The sequence below is a fragment of the Ochlerotatus camptorhynchus genome, unplaced genomic scaffold (genome assembly GCF_037179485.1).
Source record: "Ochlerotatus camptorhynchus isolate MF236.1 unplaced genomic scaffold, CSIRO-AGI_Acam_v1.1 ptg000266l, whole genome shotgun sequence".
Classification (NCBI taxonomy): domain Eukaryota; kingdom Metazoa; phylum Arthropoda; class Insecta; order Diptera; family Culicidae; genus Ochlerotatus; species Ochlerotatus camptorhynchus.
In genome coordinates, this window is record NW_027040756.1 from 3,367,431 (window position 1) to 3,385,396 (window position 17,966).

The window sequence follows — 17,966 nt, forward strand, 5'->3', positions numbered from 1 at the left end:
TTTGCATGAGGCTCCAAAACAAAAGTGGTTTATTAACTGAAAAAATACACTGTTATTGTTATTGTGAACAAATAGACGGCAAAAGCTTCTGAAAACGTCAACTAGGAGCGCTGTAATAAACAAAATTTTGTTCCATTACTAAGAGGGCCATGGTTTATTCTCCTAAATTCCCTGCTTTCTCCACTGGAGTCCGTTCATATTCTTCATTGGTTTTCATAAAATTCTCAATTCTCGATTGAAATTATCCTTTGAACTCCCTATCCTATCCTAAACATTCCATTTAAATTTTCCACATAGTTTTTAAGTTACTGTCCTCTAAAATTCCGACTCGTACACGGTAAGAAAAAAAAAGTACCCAAAATTAAGTTCTTTTCACTCATCTCGGCACTATAGTGCAGGAACCCAAAAGTAGGTAAAGCGGGCCAAAGTAGTTTTCATTTACTTGTGTGCAATTCGTATGGAATTTAAAAAAATCTGTGAAATATTCAAAATTGAGAAAATGTGTTACGAAAATTTACAGACTTACTTCGGTAGACCCCGTTTAATGATGAAAAATAAAATTTGTCGATTTTATCGAATATTTACGAGTAACGGTTATTTGACTCCTGTAAAAAAAATTAAGTGTGCACACCTAATCACGGCTTCCCTGTTCGGTAATTTTTCTACAGTTTTCCAACTGTAAATCACAAAATAAACCGAACATTCAGCTACTATCAATAAAACTACTGATGTTCAGTAGCTTTTGCGACAAATTCTGAATACAAATCTCGTAGGTTTTTTTTACGCGGTACGTATCCCCGGGTAAAAAAAGACCTGAGTGTACTGTAATAGCATGTACTGAACTTTCCGTAAAATGACAGCTTTACGGTGAATGACTAATACTCAGTAAAATAGAGTACCGAGTTTACAGTATCCATTATGTTTTACTGAACAGTCATCGAACGAAATTCCATAATTGCTGATCTCACCCGTAAGTCAACTTGCTTGTGTTATCCTCATCCATTTCACATCGCGCACTTACTTGTTTGGAAATCTCTGTATTAATAGAAAATCTTTGTGAAAATAAATGAAACATCAGGAAGCCAACGCAAGATTATAGAAACTGACACGGAATCGACTTCCAGATGTTTTACTGTTAACAATTAACTAACATTGCCTGTTGTTGAGCTCCAGACATGGACACGCAATCCGGCACACGAAGAGAGCCACCAACCGGCCGAACCACCAGGAAGCGCTAAACAAACGCTACTCAATCCCAAAATAAAAATCGTAAACAATTAGAAACATTTTAATCCTACCCATCGAATGCAACCCAAACAAAATCATTACTACCAGTTAAGAAACTTTTTTGATGAATTTACTAACTTATTCATCAAAATACTGAAATAAAAATACTGAACAACTCAGCGAAAACAAATGTAAACAAATACATTACTGATATGGACAGCAATTTCTTTACTGACTTTAACAGTAATTTTTGACAGTTCAGAGATTCTGTGATTTACGGAGTTTTCAGTTGAATTAAAAACTACTGGGTTGATAACTGAAAACTCTGCTGTTTGAAAACCCAGTAAAATTTGACCGACTTCGGTAAACTAAAGCGAATAACCCGACGCCAAATGAATTTCCCTTTCAGTGTGTTGTTTCAGGCGCAAGCTAACATCATTTTCTGTCGAACTGTGCTGCGAGCTTAGCGAGAAATTTGTTTATGTTGCCGTGGTAACATGGATCAACGAGGATAGGTCCTTTTCTCGTGTTGCGCGAGTATTCACATCAAGGGGTAAATCTCTCAGCACATTGTGTCGAAATTGGAATCGGCACACCTCTGGCACAATCTCGTAAGCATTGGATTGTTGTAAATTCACAGCAGTACGAGCTGCTTGGCTGCACACTTTAATAAAATTGTTATGGTATTTTGCATAACGTCGTGCTTCGGAAATCATCCAAACGATTTGTTGGATAGTTCTATGATTTGGGTTATAATTCGTTTAAGGTATTTTTTTTAAGTATTCAAGAACATCCTCTAGGAACGAAATGTAGGATCTAGCGTGGGCTCGAGAGAAAGAGGCAGTTAATCAGACCCCATTAGTACCCTTCATTCAAGTAATGCAACTCACACAAAACAAACTACAGAAGTCATATTGATCATCTTCTATATTCGGTCTCCAATAATGTTCCCCAACGGTTGCTTTTCACATCACGAAAGGCTAGGTTTCTGGTCTGCCTTTGAGGACTTTTATTATTCTATGAACACAAGAAAAATTTCGAACACCCGCCACTTCCCGCGGCATCGTCTATCAACTGACGAACGAATACTATGAATTTGAGCATCATCTACAACCGATGTAGACATTTCATTTCTCCTTGGTTGCCACTAGACCGATTTATCCTTGCGATTTCAAACCAATACATTCAAGGTGTCAGAAATATTGGGTTGACACGTTGGGTATTTTAAAAACAATCGCAGCTTGCTCTATGACCGGCACAAAAAAGATGACCCAAAATTGGTGTGCGTAGTGACCTACCCCTTGATTCACATCATCAATATTATTGTCAATAATTCCCCTTCGCGTATACGTGTGGGGTTCGCTTGAGTGAATAAAGTAGATCAATCCATCATTCATACAAGCATATCAACACAAATTACAGAGATGAAATTTATGTCTTTCAATCCAAGTCATTAAATATCATGTCTGCTCGTCTACGCTATCGAGCAACTTATTTTATTGTTTCGATTTTAACACTCTTGTCAAGCATCATAAAAATCAAAACAAGCATTTTACAACTCGTTAAATGTACAATCATACAACTTTCTTCCCTCCTGGCATCAACTTTGGCCAGGCTTTACTTTCTTGGCGATCAGTGTGGATAAACGATCTCGGTCCCGCATTTATATTAACGCGTTCGTACGTTGCAATTATACGTTTCGCGGAAATCCCATTCTAATCTAGCGCCGCACAACCACCACATCAAGCCAAGTTCAAGTACAGGATCCAGCACTGCAGTCAGGTGGACATAACTGTAGTTGAAACACGTTTCAGAGACCAGCAGCAGCGGCGCTTTCCCATCGTTCATCCCAGCATGCGCTTAGGGGAAGGAGGCAAACAACAAGCAAGTGAACTCCATACCGTCACGTGACGACTCGATAAGTTACTCTACTTAAGCCGCTTTTATGGAGCGCAGTGGAATGAGGAAGGAAAGTCTTATTTCATGGATCAAGAGCTCGACTGCAGGTATTCCGTCATGAATTTTCATTATTTGATTAGTAAGCGATTATATCAATCTGCTGAAATGATCAAATCAGTTGATTTCAGGCTGTGACAATGTATTAATAAACCCCGCAGTCATTATAATGTTATTCAACAATTTTCACCGCCTAACAATCATTTACGCTTGCCTATATCCTTCTCCCGCTTGCAAAGTTAGCCGAACAGTTCCTACTCCACAAGGTATGAAGTCGATCGCGATTTTCTCAGTTTTCAATTTTCTCTCCGATCGATCCTCCAGCGGCGAACCATGCGAACATATCAAGTGTTTGGAATTGCTATCTGTCGTCGTCGGCTCGATAGCAACCGTGAGCTGGGGTGACTTTGGAGATTATTTATGTTGTTGGATAAGGTGATAAACTCGGAATCACATTTCAGCCAATTAGTTTTCTTTATGTATAGAAATACCCAAGCCACCCGTGCCTACGGTACACGGCAAGCCTGGCAGGCTTAGCAGGCGGGAGAAATTTTCAAGTTCAGTGCTAAGTATGCTGGCATGGCAAGCTAAGTTTTCTCAACTGCCTCCACCACCGTTTAGGCCCCGATGATGGTGGTTTAGTATCGATTCGAACGCGTTGTTATTTGGTTGGCTGTCCACAGTCCGGTCGGACAAGAAACAAAACACAGGCGGGAAACAGTGGAATTATCTGGTACAAACAAGTGAAGCTATTGGCACTGAGTGAAACGTGATGTGAAATTTAAAGGGAAAAATTGCATGAAATGGTGCTGCAAAGTGCTTCCGGGAGAAATTGGAGGAAAAATTTAAAGTGTTGAAGAAAGTGAAAAATTAAAAATTAAAAATTTGAAAAGTGAAACAAAGTGGAGGAAACATACAAAGCCGTTAGATGCAAGTGGAGTATTAATAAAAAAATCGGTGGTGTGTAACAGTCAAAAGTTGCAGTAAGGATAGAAGTGAAACATCAAGTGCCAAAATGAAGGTAAAGGAAATTCAATGAAGCATGAATAATGGTGCAACTTGCAAAACTTTAAATGAAGTATGCAGATCATGGTATAGGCATAGAAAACTCCCAACTGTCAAATGTAGAAATGTTCAATTAACACAATTGAGGGCAGGATTAAAGCCCCATTTGGAACGTAATGCTCACGAAGAAAAAGAAGAAGAAAAATCCTTAAATCAACCGTCTGTTATGCTCCTACATTTCCAATTAAATGTTTTAGTTTAAAAATCTGCTATTGATTACATAGTCGGTTTTATATAAAACTTTATTTTGCCAAGGCTCATTCACATTAGTTTTACGGAGCCGTGGATCAGTTTATGTATTAAAAAATATTTTAAAGCTAAAGAAAGTAGAACTGGGCCGATTACTCGCAGCATACTCGAGGTTAGGAATAACAATTGGTAAACATATGGAAGGAGGGCTAAGAACAAAGAACAAAAGAGTAAATTTGTGATTTCATCTCCATTATCGTTGTTCTGTTGTATTCGTCTATTGAACGATGTAGATGCACCGCAGTTTGACAAGTGATCTCAAAGTAAACGGGCCGACGATTGGTGACAATAACTGTAACGAAACACACAAAAACGAACTATATTGGAACAACTATGGAGGCAAAATCTTCAATTGAAAATAACACAAGCCAACATACTACTAAATTCTTAATCATATCTATTTTTAAAACATGTAAAGGCGACGGTTCTGGCTTAGATCGAATTAAATATGTTTCATCATGTGCATGATAGTGCAATTTGGGGTATTTGGTGATTTTCACCCACAAATCCCAGTTATTTATAATTCTCAAAACTTTAAATCATGATAAAGAAACAATTTTTTTTTAATTATAGTAACTTTAACGCTCTTGGGTTATTCGTGACTTGTTCGGGGTGAGATTTGAACCCGTGACTTTGGCGCCTGGGTCGCTCCCAGAGAAACTACAGTCAGTTTTCCTTATATCGATACTGAATGGACCCCATCGAGATAGGGAGACATTGACATTCAGGACGATATTCGCCTACTAGTACGATTCTATAAGGACTTTGGCCTCAAAAATTGTATTGGTTTATCCCGTATCCAAAGCAAAGCTCGATCGCTTACGTAGGCATAACAAGTGAACTAGATTTTTTCCTAGACATAAGGGAAATGGCCTATGGATGAAAATATTGGGCCCATAGATAAACATTACCCTTTCTTTAATTTTTCGTAGAACAATGCGTCATATGGACAATACAAATGGATAGTTTTGGTTGCTAGTGAAACATTTTCAAAAAATGCATTCCTTCGAAATTTATGTATGGGCCCAATATTAGGGACACTTAGGCCGACATTAGGGATATTAACTCTTACTCACCTTACCAATCAGGCTAAGGCAGAAGAAGTCGTCTCCACTCTACTCGATCCATGGCCAGACGTCGCCTGCCTCGTAGTCTGCGAAGGGTCCGCAGGTCGCCTTCTACTTGGTCGATCCACCTTGCCCGCAGCGCGCATCTTCTTCTTGTTACTGTTGGGTCGCTTTCGAGAACCATTTTCACTGGGTCGTCGTCTGGTATTCTTACGACGTGTCCAGCCCACCGTAGTCGCCCAATTTTTGCATTGTGGACGATGAATGGTTCTCCCAGCAGCTGGTGCAATTCGTGGTTCATTCGCCTCCTCCACGTTCCTTCGTCCATCTGCACTCCACCTTAGATGGTACGCAACACCTTTAGCGTTAGCGTTAGCGTTAGCGTTGTTATGATATACTTCGTAGATTGGATACTAGCGACACTCACGTCTCTTCTGAAATTCTCAGTAAGACTACTTTCAGGAATAATGCTGGGGAGTAAACATTGGTTCCAATCAAAACAAGAGTAACAGAAGCATGACTGTCGCTATTCCCGGCCACGCCCATCTTTACCATAACTAGGGATAGGGAAGGAAATGTTGATGTAGTACTTACTTAACGAGAGGCCACCGACTTAGCGACACCCTCATAAGTGCTACGGAGTTGGAGGGTTGGGTAGGGTATTCGGTTAGGATTCACCTCAAGTTGGCAATGCAACCAAAAGTATGTATTGTTTATTTGTTGTTTATTTAATCTATCGATAGCCGGCTATCGAAAGAACATATTCATTTTGTTTAGTGATCATGAATTTTAAGAGTCATGACGGAGAGCTTGGGATTAAACCCATGATTTTCTGCTCAGTAAGCAAAAACGATCCCTCCAGGGTCATCGAGCATCTCAGAACCATAACGCTTCGCGACAATACAGGACTACGTTTTCGCTTGATATGCAAATAGTTTCCAAGATTAATGTTCAATATCAAATATACAAATGGTGGTGGCGATTTATTGTGCTGTGGAAGAGCTTGAAATTAAATCCATGATTTTTTGCTCAGTAAGCAAAATCGATCCCTCCAGGGTCATCAAGCATCTCATGATCCACAGCGCTTCGCGTCAAAGTCCGAATATAGGAATGAACTATCTATTATTGAATAACTATTATTTACGATAATTACATGAAAGAAATAAAATATAAACTACAAACAAAACGTGACTACTAAAATCTCAAAAAGATATTCTCACAAATATATTTCATGCAACCAGGAATCTCAAAACCATTAGACCCTATAATGATACTCTGCACATGTTAGACACAAGAATAGGCCAAAAAGCAAACGTCCGACTCACAAAACCTGCCAAATCCACTTGCAGTCACAATCAACGGTTCTACGAATCGCGAGCGCTCACGAATCATGAAACCGCTGACTGCGACATTCTGAAAGCGAAATTGGCAGGCTCTATGCGTCAAACTCCCGTCCTCCAATCTCCTCCTGCATCCAACAACACAAATCTCCACTACAACACCTAACGAATAAAACTCCGAAAATCACTTTTTCTGCCTATCTTTCTATTAGGCCTGCGGACATGCGTTAGCTTCGAAACTTCTAACCAAACTAGGAAAATTTTCAGATCACAAAAAAAAAACTTTTAAACGTAATTACAAAATAAATATTGATTATTTTACGCAAAAACGAGCACTTTTGTATCGTATGCTAAAAATAAAGTATTAATATAATTAAATGCAAAATTTACTAGAAAATCATTACTTTATTGGTGAGAAGTTTCTAATAAGCCCTCCCAGTTCCTCCGTATACAGAACAAATCTGATACTATAATCAGAATTGCTCAGTCTGCATGAAGCAGCCCATTTCATCAAGGAAGTTCTATTAACAACCAAGAATTAATCGTTTGAGGCATACTGAAGCATTAAGAAGGTGATATGTGGAAATCATCATCGTTGCAAATATAAAGAAATTAAACATAACCCTTTGCTTCAGTATCGTCAACCTCCATGTCCATGGGGAGGGACTGTAACCGACGATCTTTCAAATCCGAAAACTAAAAACTACGAAAAAGTACTTAGGCCTTCATTAAGTTCCACTTTCACGCGACGTTCAATGACAGGGTCCTATCCAGGATTACATCTGAAAAATCCAAATCTGGCCAACGCCCACCTAAACCTGTTCTAGTCCACCTGAAATGACTAACGAATGGAAGACTTTGACTACCCAGCCATGCAATAGTCTCATCCGTGCCTTATGGCAACTTGATGATTCTATTGCGCTCATCTTTTGGCACCACCCAGGGGAGACTTGGTCCTGTACCCAATGCTTAACTTATCTCCATTCCACTCAGCTACTCGCAATTTCTTGTGATATAGTGGGCGGAATATTATTATATGAGACAATTCAATGCAGACGTCTTTCCAAATTTGGCAAATCGACAGGTAATCGGTGAGTTACCACGATAGTTGCTATTCAACAACTCGACAACGTCCCATCGTCAACGCCTGCTATGAGAATTTCCCATTGCAGACGCCAACGAAATGACGTCATCGAGCTATCGATCAACTACCCTGGTTATCGCCTGGTACCTTATAGCACGATGCTAGGAGGTGAACCGGAAGAATCGATGAGCTACCTCTCCCCCCCTTAGATGGTACGCAACACCTTCCATTCAAAAACACGAAGGACGCGTTGGTTCTCCATGAGCATAGTTCAGGTCTCGTGACCGTAGAGGACCACCGGTCTAATCACCGTCTTGTAGATAGCCAACTTCGTGCGGCGGCGAACTTTATTCGATCGCAGCGTCCTCCGGAGTCTAAAGTAGGCACGATTCCCTACCATAATGCGTCTTTGATTTCTTCTGCTGGTATCATTTTCTGCGGTCACCAGTGAGCCGAAAGACACGAACTCGTCGACCACCTCGATTTCGTCACCGTCAATCTGAACTCGGGGTGGGAGGCTAACATTGTCTTCCCTAGAACCTCTTCCTCTCATGTATTTCGTCTTCGATGCATTGATGGCAAGCCCAATCCGCTAAGCTTCAACCTTCAGTCTGACGTACGTTTCTGCCATCGTCTCAAAGTTACGTGAAATGATGTCGAAATCATCGTTTAAGCCAAGAAACTGGATGGACTTCCTGAAGACTTTGTCACTCGTGTCTATTCCAGCTCTTCTTATCATATTAACCCTATGGACAGTAATTTGTTCCCGAACAATTTCTATCGACCATCGACACAGAGAACGATCGTTTTTATCTTGAACTAGATTTATGAGAAACTGAAGAGGCTACTCAAATCATCGGGGTATAGAACAATGGATGAGAAATGAAGAGTTGACGGTATACCTTATTTGGTACAATTGTCAAATTGCTGTAACTGATGCTTTTGTAGACAATAACTTCAAACAAGGATGCTGTCATGACCTGTTCGAGGTTTCAAGCATCGAACATTTTCCACTATGATGATTCCTGTCAAATTGTCCCGCTTTGTTCGTAGCGTCCATCCGCTTTAAAATGTGTCAACAGAATCCTAAAACGAGCCATGAATGAGCGTCATGAATCTGATAATACATCTCATTCCGCACTCTTCTATCTCATAGCGTCATGTTAGGCATACGTCCAATCTCCCTTACTTCGAGTCCTGTGTTTTGATCGTTTCGTAGCCAAACTTCGATTTTCATAACACGAATCGTATTCGTATATTCGAAGCTTTCCGAAGCTCATGTTTTTATCGAAGGTGAGCTTATCTGTAATTTTTCTATTTCATGAATGTCAACTTCCAATGCTGCCAAATGCACTTTGCCTTGCCGACTTCAAACTAAATAAAGGTGAATTTATTATTAATTGATTACTACCACAAACGAAGTGACAGACGACTTACTGGCGAAGAAATCCATTAAAATAATGTGGTTCACTGTAATAGAATTTTCTTGGAAGCTTGTGCCTTCATCCACCAGATGGGTTAGTGCTTTTGTTTTGATTTGAACAAAGTTGATTTTGTGTACAATGATTCTTTGACAGTGTGCAAAGAGTGCGTATCATTTTGTCATTTTTTTATGCATTTCAGTTTTGAGTAGAGTGAAAGAGATAGAACCAAAACATTCTAGTACATTCGGTTAAAATGCTAGTTCAATCTAGTAGTAGTGTTGCCATGTGGTACAATCCAGTAGTAGTGGTGTTGCCATGTGGTACACTGAAAAATTGCAATAGCAGGTTAGTCACCAAAGTTTTCGAGCCGCTCCGTCTGTCACTTCGTTTGTGTTACTACTGTATCACATATACTACAGACGCAAATACTCATTTCGAATAAAAAAATAATTTGTGGAATTATGAAGTCATTAGATGTTTTGATCATATTTTTTATTTGTATTATACAACACGACATTCATAATTCATGATCGGAAAATCGCTGATTGTGACTCTAAGAAATCAAAATTGAATGATTTTGTGCGAAATGAGCATTTGCAACCTTGACTTCAAACGTAATTTTATTGAAACTGCACGCAAAACAAATAGTGGAAACGGCTCTAATGTTGGCCTATGGATCTAAGATTGGGCCAATCGCTAAAAATCTGCTATGTATCAATTTTATCTAGATAAACGCGTCATTGCGACGGTACTAAACGATAAATTTCTTGGTCGTTATTGAAAATTTAGTCGATTGCTGAATTTACGTATGGGGCCAAATTAGTGGCATTTAGGCCAACATTACATCCATTTCCCCTAGCATGTAAATCAAATGTAATTCTAGCATTCAAAATCATAAGGCCTATCTGCGATGATCGGTTCTCATCATCGATTTTCTCTTCGGATTACTGCAGTTAAGTGAACCAATTTTCCGACATTGTTCCAGCTGGATTAGCTAGCAAAAGCAACATCACATGCACCGAAGAATGTTAAGCGTACCGACTTGTAGAAAAAAATAGAGAAAATCGATGAAGGGCATCGAGCTTCGCAGTTACATTTCTTACATTCTGTGAATATATTTCTTACAACAAATGTAAAGGGTTTTATTAAACACGTTTTTTCACGATCTTTATATTCGTGTAAAACAAGATTATTGTATGCACCCAATTGGGAAATGTAAGAGTCTATTACATATTTGTATGAAAAGTATGCAGAATTTACAATGTTTTTTCATGGCATGAAGAGATTCTGTAATTTTGTTGTCTAAACGTTGTTAAAATATTTTTTTTTAATTTTTTCACTTGGTTTTCCGACTATTGGTTGGTGGTTTGTACGGGTTTTGGCTATGCAGTCTGGCGGGATCAAACGATAAGTTTTCAACTGCCCTTCAACAGGTAATTTTTATGTTAGCTTATTTTCGAACAAAGATTGCTTTCCTAATTGCATTGCGCCTAGAAAATCGTCTCGTCGAGATTTTATACAAACATATGCACTCTGAAAAGACTTGCTTGTACGTTGCATTCTTGCAAACACTGTCATTACATTTGTTGATTGCAGAGGATGTAATAAATCCAAAATTACACTGAATTTAAGAGCCATTTTTTTGCATGTGGGAACATTGGTGCCCTTGGAAATTCAATCTAAATACACATTGCTTCTCTTCTCGAACTTGAGCATCACAAATGTTGGAATTTTAATAGTAAAAAGGGACAAATCCAGTGTTCGGAAAATCATTTTAAAATCACATGCATTGAGCCTCCTTGCGAGAGTAAACTCGCGTAAGAATGTGGTAAACAAAATTCACGCTAGAGATTCTCATGCACATTCACGAACTCACACTCACAAAGACGAAAAATCATTCCAGCTTTAAACTCATAAAAACCACTGAAAACTCATCGGTGATTTTTGCGATGTTGAATTTTGTAAGGCTCATAGGCGCATAAACTTATGCATGAGATTTGAGTTTTTAAGTTTATTCGAACACTGACTCAAATCTCACCATAGGACGTTTGAATCGGTCGTTATAGATTTTCGAGCGGAAGTTAAATTAAAATTTCATGTCGGTTTGTCGGAGGTAAATTAACGTGGGTGAGCAAACCTTCCCCCCCCCCTCATTCAGGAAATGTAAGATTCTATTACAAATTTGCAAAAGTGTACATAAATAGCAATGTTTTTTAGCATAGTTATCGATAAAAAAATTGTTTCCTCAATGTACTGGAGCTATATGCAAAACAAATTTCTCTTACATCCAAAGTATGGTTGGGTTTATTACATCCTCTGCATATGTTTCATTCTACAAATTTAATGGCAATTCTTGCAATGGAATACAGAGTACATGCAAGTTTTTCAAGAATGCATATTTTCATATAAAATCTTCACGAGATGATTTTCTAGAAGCAATGCAATTAGGAAAGCAAACTTTGTTCGAAAATAAGCTAACATAAAAATTACAAAATTATTTTAAAAACCGTCCGTCGACCACATTACTTAATCTGTTCATGTTTTTTCCTTGATTTGTTTTCCGTCGATTTTCTAAGTGGCTCCCGATACATAGCTGGGTATAGGCACAGGCAGTATACATGATGATGATGATGATGATGATGATGATAGTGGTTTACTACCCATTGTAGCACGGAAATTAAGTCCGACAGCAGTGGGCTCTCTTCTCTGTTTGTCTTGATCGAGCTTAATAATCTCTGATTGTCCTCAACATGTCACTGTATAAAGGGCCAAAAACGGATTGGGTAGATCGATAGGCAAAGTCACCTATACGCATTTACGGAACAATAAAGAATCTCCTTCCAGCAACTTGATCAGCCAATTGGTCAAAAAGACAAGCCCCCAAACAGGAAGACAGCGGCGCCGGTGGTGTAGTGGTAAGCGTGATTACCTCTCACCCCAGCAATTCAATCCCAGTCGGCGTCGCCGGGATGTTCTGAGGCATAACATCTCTAATCACGCCTTCCTTCGGAAGGGAAGTAAAGATGTTGGTCCCCGGTTCATGAGTTGATGGGTCGATAGGTAGGGTCCAGGTGTGGGAGCTGCCTCCCTGGCGTCGGTAGCATTGGTGCTTAGCACAGAAAACAAGATCGACGGAAAACAAACCAAAGAAAGAAAAAAACAACAAGCAGGAAGATGCCCCAATGAGTGGGGAGCAGAGCCCACCCTTTATCCACGAAATGTTATCAACAGGGAGTTGGCATTCCCACTCTCTCCGTCCAAATCGCTTTAATCGGGTGCCCTGTTGGACCGTCCCTTCCCTTTTATTTATGTATTGCAATGTATATACGAGTTGATTGTTATGATTATTGTCAATAATACTTACATTTCGATGAAGATCATGATACTTATCATTACAGAAACCAATCTTGAATCGTAGGCCATTTCGTTCAACAATACACTCGTTCCGAGACGGGGCTCTGTGATAAAGCCATCTTCTTCTCCTTCATCATGTTCGCTCACCACCTGGAATGCATGCAAACGAAAAAGAGATACAAACAGGATTATTTTTTTTTTGGTAATAGTCCTTGTTACACATTCTCTGTCCTTTTTTTTTCTTCCAGTGTTTATAACTTCCTTTTCCTTGATTTTCTTCCTCTGTCGATACACCATCTGAAATTTTGCTATCCTCATTCTTATAAATTTCTTCCGCTTTCTTTTTTTAATTTTTCTTTGTTCTTAGCTATTTAGTTCTTCCATTCTTCTATATTAAGTTCTTCATATCTATCAAAGTCCTGATTTAATGATTTCCTCCAAGTAAGGCTTGGCTACCCCCTTTTTTTTGCTGAATTTGAATTTATACCCTAATTGCAGTGGATGATTCATCTCTATTCTTCTGATATGTCCAAAATAACTTATTCTGCCTACCCTAACTCGTTTATTTATTGTTTTTCCTGCTAAAAATTTTCTTGCATTAAATTTCATATAACTCGGTTTTTACAGCTATTAAAAATGTTCCTTAGAATATTTTTTTTCGTAGTTTGCTAGTACCACCCTGTTTTTCCTTGTTAATACCGCCACCTTAATTCCGCATAATAACGCTGGCGCCAAAACTGTATTATATATAAGCTTTCCTAATTAACTCGGATGAAATCTTGTACAAAAATCTACTACTAATCATGAAGTTTTCAAAGCGTTTATAGATCTATGCCTATTGGTTAATTTCCTGTTTAGGGTTGCTGTCAGACAAACTCCTAAATACTTAATATATTCACTAGTTTTAAAAGCAGTTCCATTAAGCATTAATACGTTTGGCTGTACTGCTGTGTCATTTGGGTATCTAACTAAAATTTGATACTTTGGATAGCTCCTCTTCTAGTACTTTAAGAATATTCTCTAACTCATTTATACTTCTGGCTAATGCAAATGCAAAAATTATCGGCAGTTTTAAGCAATCTATATCCACAGACAAAAAGACATAACTCTCGCAAGTTGTTCATCGAACAAGCATTTAACGAACAATTTAAAAGTATCGTAGTTGGTAGTACCGCCACCTGTGGCGCGCATAGTCAATTCCCTTGTGTTTGACGTTTGCACACTACCGCCTTTTTTTTAACTTTTTATTTGTTTCAAATTCAAAATAATTTACCTTTCATTTTAACCTAGGTGCTCCAGTTACTACAGTAACTTACCAGCCTTAATTGTTATGATATATATCTAAGTGTTTTTACATTGTTCCTGTCTTGGCAATTAAAAAAAAAAAGATGATGTGATCTTTAAAAGTTAATTTTTGGTCAAGTATTAATCCAAGATATTTCACTTGGTTTGACCAGGAAATTGGAACTCCGTTCATAGTGACTATGTGACTACTACTAGGTTTCAAAAACGAAGCTCTAGGCTTATGTGAAAATATTATAAGTTGAGTTTTGGAAGCGTTGGGAGAAATCTTCCATTTTTGTAAATAAGAAGAGAAAATATCTAAACTTTTCTGCAGTCTGCTGCAAATAACACGAAGACTTCTTCCTTTAGTGGAAATGCCTGTGTCATCAGCGAACAAAGATTTGTGGCAACCCTGAGGCAAATCAGGGAGGACCGAAGTGAAAATGTCATACAATATAGGCCCAAGAATGCTACCCTGAGGAACTCCTGCTCTAACAGGTAGTCGATTAGATTTTGAATTTTGATAATTTACCTGCAGAGTTCTGTCAGTTAAATAATTTTGAACTAATTTCATAAAATAGAGTGGAAAATTAAACTTTTCCAATTTAGCAATCAAACCTTCATGCCAAACACTGTCGAATGCTTTTTCTATGTCTAGAAGAGCAACTCCAGTTGAGTGGCTTTCAGATTTGTTTGAACGAATTAAATTGGTAACTCTTAAGAGTTGATGAGTAGTTGAATGCCCATGGCGAAATCCAAACTGCTCATCTGCAAAAATTGAGTTCGTATTGATGTGAAGCATCATTCTATTTAAAATTATCTTTTCAAAAAGTTTACTTATTGAAGAAAGCAAACTTATTGGACAGTAGCAAGAAGCTTCAGCTGGAGTTTTAGCCGGCTTCAAAATTGGAACAACTTTTGCATTTTTCCATTTATCAGGAAAGTATGCCAAATGGAAACATCTGTCAAATAATTTTACCAAGAATGACAAGGTACTCTCTGGGAGTTTTTTGATGAGGATATAGAAAATTCCATCATCACCTGGAGCTTTCATATTGTTCGAGCCGTGGGCTCTGTATTTGCCGGGATTCGGAGGTTTTTCTTCCCGTTCGTACCGCGAACGGCGCACAGAAACCAGAGGAGCACTTTAGCACCCGAAAAGTACTGCTGCTACTCCACCTTCCCAGTAGAAGATGTGAGTTAGCCAGTCAGTCACTTTCCACTAACGTTGGAGTCCGCGATTTTCACGTTAATTACGCACGGACACACGATTGATCAAAACCTGATCACCCTGACGCGATAACATCGATTTCGGATCACAAGCAAAATTTCGATTTCCACTTCACTTTCCTTTAATTTATTGCAACCGACGGATGGTTGACGATCGAGGAATAGAATTTAAAAGAACACCGACAATAGATGTGGTTGCGCACGCTTGGGGTATCTATTTGCTACTGATTTACAATGTGTGTACAATTCGGTTCGTTTGGTCAAGTGCAATGATTGACCATTGGAATGAGATCATTCTCTCTCGTGAGAATCGGTGATCATCTTCATTAGACTGGTTCACAATGTTAATTCATGTTTATATAAATTTAGTTGTAGTTTAGTTTAAGATCACTAGTTTTAAGATTTGACTTTAGTTTTAGCCTTAAGATTAGGATTAGGTATATACAATATTTACAACACTAAAGATTTTATTATAATCAGTGGCTACTGATCACATATTTTGAAACTTTTTAGTAATAGACCTTACTTCGTCCAAAAATATTTTCCCGAGAGAAAATATTCCGAAAATCCCGAGCAACCTGATTCTCAATAGGACTAGTAAGACCCAAACTGAAATTATGGGAACTCTCGAATTGCTTAGCAAGTTTCTGAGCTTTTTCCAAATTTGTGATCAAAATTTTACCACCTTTTTTAAGCGCTGGAATAGGCTTTTGAGGTTTTTTTTCAAAATTTTTGTTAGTTTCCAATAGGGTTTGGAACTCGGATCTAATTTAGAAACATTATTTTCAAAAGTTTTGTTCCCCAGGGCAGAGAATCGCTTTTTAATTTGTTTTTGCAAATCCCGCCAGATAACTTTCATGGCAGGATCGCGTGTTCTTTGATATTGTCTCCTACGGACATTTTTAAGACGGATCAATAGCTGAAGATCGTCGTCTATTATAATTGAATCCAATTTAATCTCGCATTTTGGTACTGAGGCAGCTCTTGCTTCAACTATAGAAATAGTCAGAGATTCAAGAGCATAATTAATTTCATCTTTGGTTTGCAAAGGAATGTTTGGATCGAAGTTATATTCCATAAATGTTCGATATTGCTCCCAATCAGCTCTATGGTAATTGAAAGTAGAGCTGTTGGGATTAGAAATTATTTCTTGGGATATTTCAAAAGTTACTGGAAGGTGATCAGAACCGAAGTCAGCATAGGTAACCAATTGGCAACAAAGTTGACATGAATCAGTTAAGACCAAATCAATAGTTGGGGGATTTCTTGCGCACACTACCGCCATCTGTTCAGCTTACTACCCACCACAGTGTACTCTACAGATGGTGGTAATGTTTTAGCGACGATGTTTTACAGTGAGAAATATTCAAAATGTAATGCCTGTTTGTCTGTGCTATATCTATCAAGTCTAATTCAGGAATATCTCTTGTCACGTTTTTAAGAACATGTTGTATTCAATAATTGAAAAGTTGAGGTGACAGGGGACATCCTTGTTTAATTCCCTTACCTCTTTGGAACTCTTTAGATAATTGGTTTTGCCATAAAACTCTAGTGAGTTCACCCTTAACACATAATAACACTCTGTCGACTTATCTAGATGGAACATTTAAATTAAGTAAAACTTCTCTTAAACTCTGCACATTTACTGTATCAAATGCCTTACTGATGTCCAACGCTAAAACAATTAGATCTTTTCCTGCATTCCAATATTCTTCCATGACTCACCTAGCAATGAATATATGATCATCTGTTGATCTACTTCTTGTAAATGCTGCTTGATGGAACCCTGGATCTCCTGTGAATTTCCAAAGATGGTTACTTATCCATTTAGCATATACTTTATAAGCCACATTACAAAGAGATATTCTACGAAAATGATCGGCTTCTGAAACTCCTGCCTTTTTTCGGAATGGGAATTTGCGTCGATTTGTTCCAGTCTTTGAGCATTATGTTTTCTATATATATTATCAATTACAAGTATTGATTATAAATCTAATTTCATCTAAGGTAGGAGGGTTTGGTAACGGAACGTAATCGTGCTCGTTACAAAAATCTTTTTCTGGCCCTTGACAATCCTTCAAAATATTACCCCATACTCGTTTACTAATTTTGACGCTTTATTGTTCTTCTGTTTTTTGAAGTTTTTTAGATAACTGTATGTTTTTCTTATTCGCATTCCTACGTCAAAATCGTTTAATTGTCTAAAGAATAACATAATTTCTTTTTCTTTATGGTCTTTTATAGCTTGAGCTAACTCTTGTTTGCGATTACCTAATTTGTATTTATAGTTCTGCATGTCAGGATGTTTCTTGGAAGATCTCAAAGCATCTCTTAAATTATTAAAAGCTTTTCTCCGCTTTGGTGTACTTTGGATTTTACTTACTCTTAATATGCTAGAAGCGGCTATTTTCAACTTTTTTAACTAGTTTTGAGTATCTTTGATCTACTGAATATTTGTTTGTGTGTTTTACTTTAATTTATTTTATTTTTTCCTGATATTTCTTTTTAATACTTGGATCCTTAAACAATTTTATACAGATGCGAGGGATCATTTTGCTTTTGATGCTTGAATTTCTACATCTTTAAATGAAATACCAACTTGGATCAGTTTATTGTCCGTTTTGACCTGTGTCCAATATCCTTTGATAAATGTAATCTTAAAATTGTTATAATGCGGAGCTAGAAT

General features: G+C 37.9%; 1 protein-coding gene across 1 annotated transcript in view; it reads left to right on the forward strand.

Annotated features, from left to right (window-relative positions):
* Window positions 1-4,088: 4,088 nt before the first annotated feature.
* Window positions 4,089-17,966, forward strand: part of LOC135705386 (putative mediator of RNA polymerase II transcription subunit 12) — a 39,394-nt gene continuing 25,516 nt past the window's right edge. Inside the window, exon 1 of the mRNA XM_065227104.1 lies at window positions 4,089-4,204. Within this exon, the coding sequence (XP_065083176.1) occupies window positions 4,199-4,204 (6 nt within the window). The 5' untranslated portion in view covers window positions 4,089-4,198. The remainder of the gene's footprint in view (window positions 4,205-17,966) is intronic.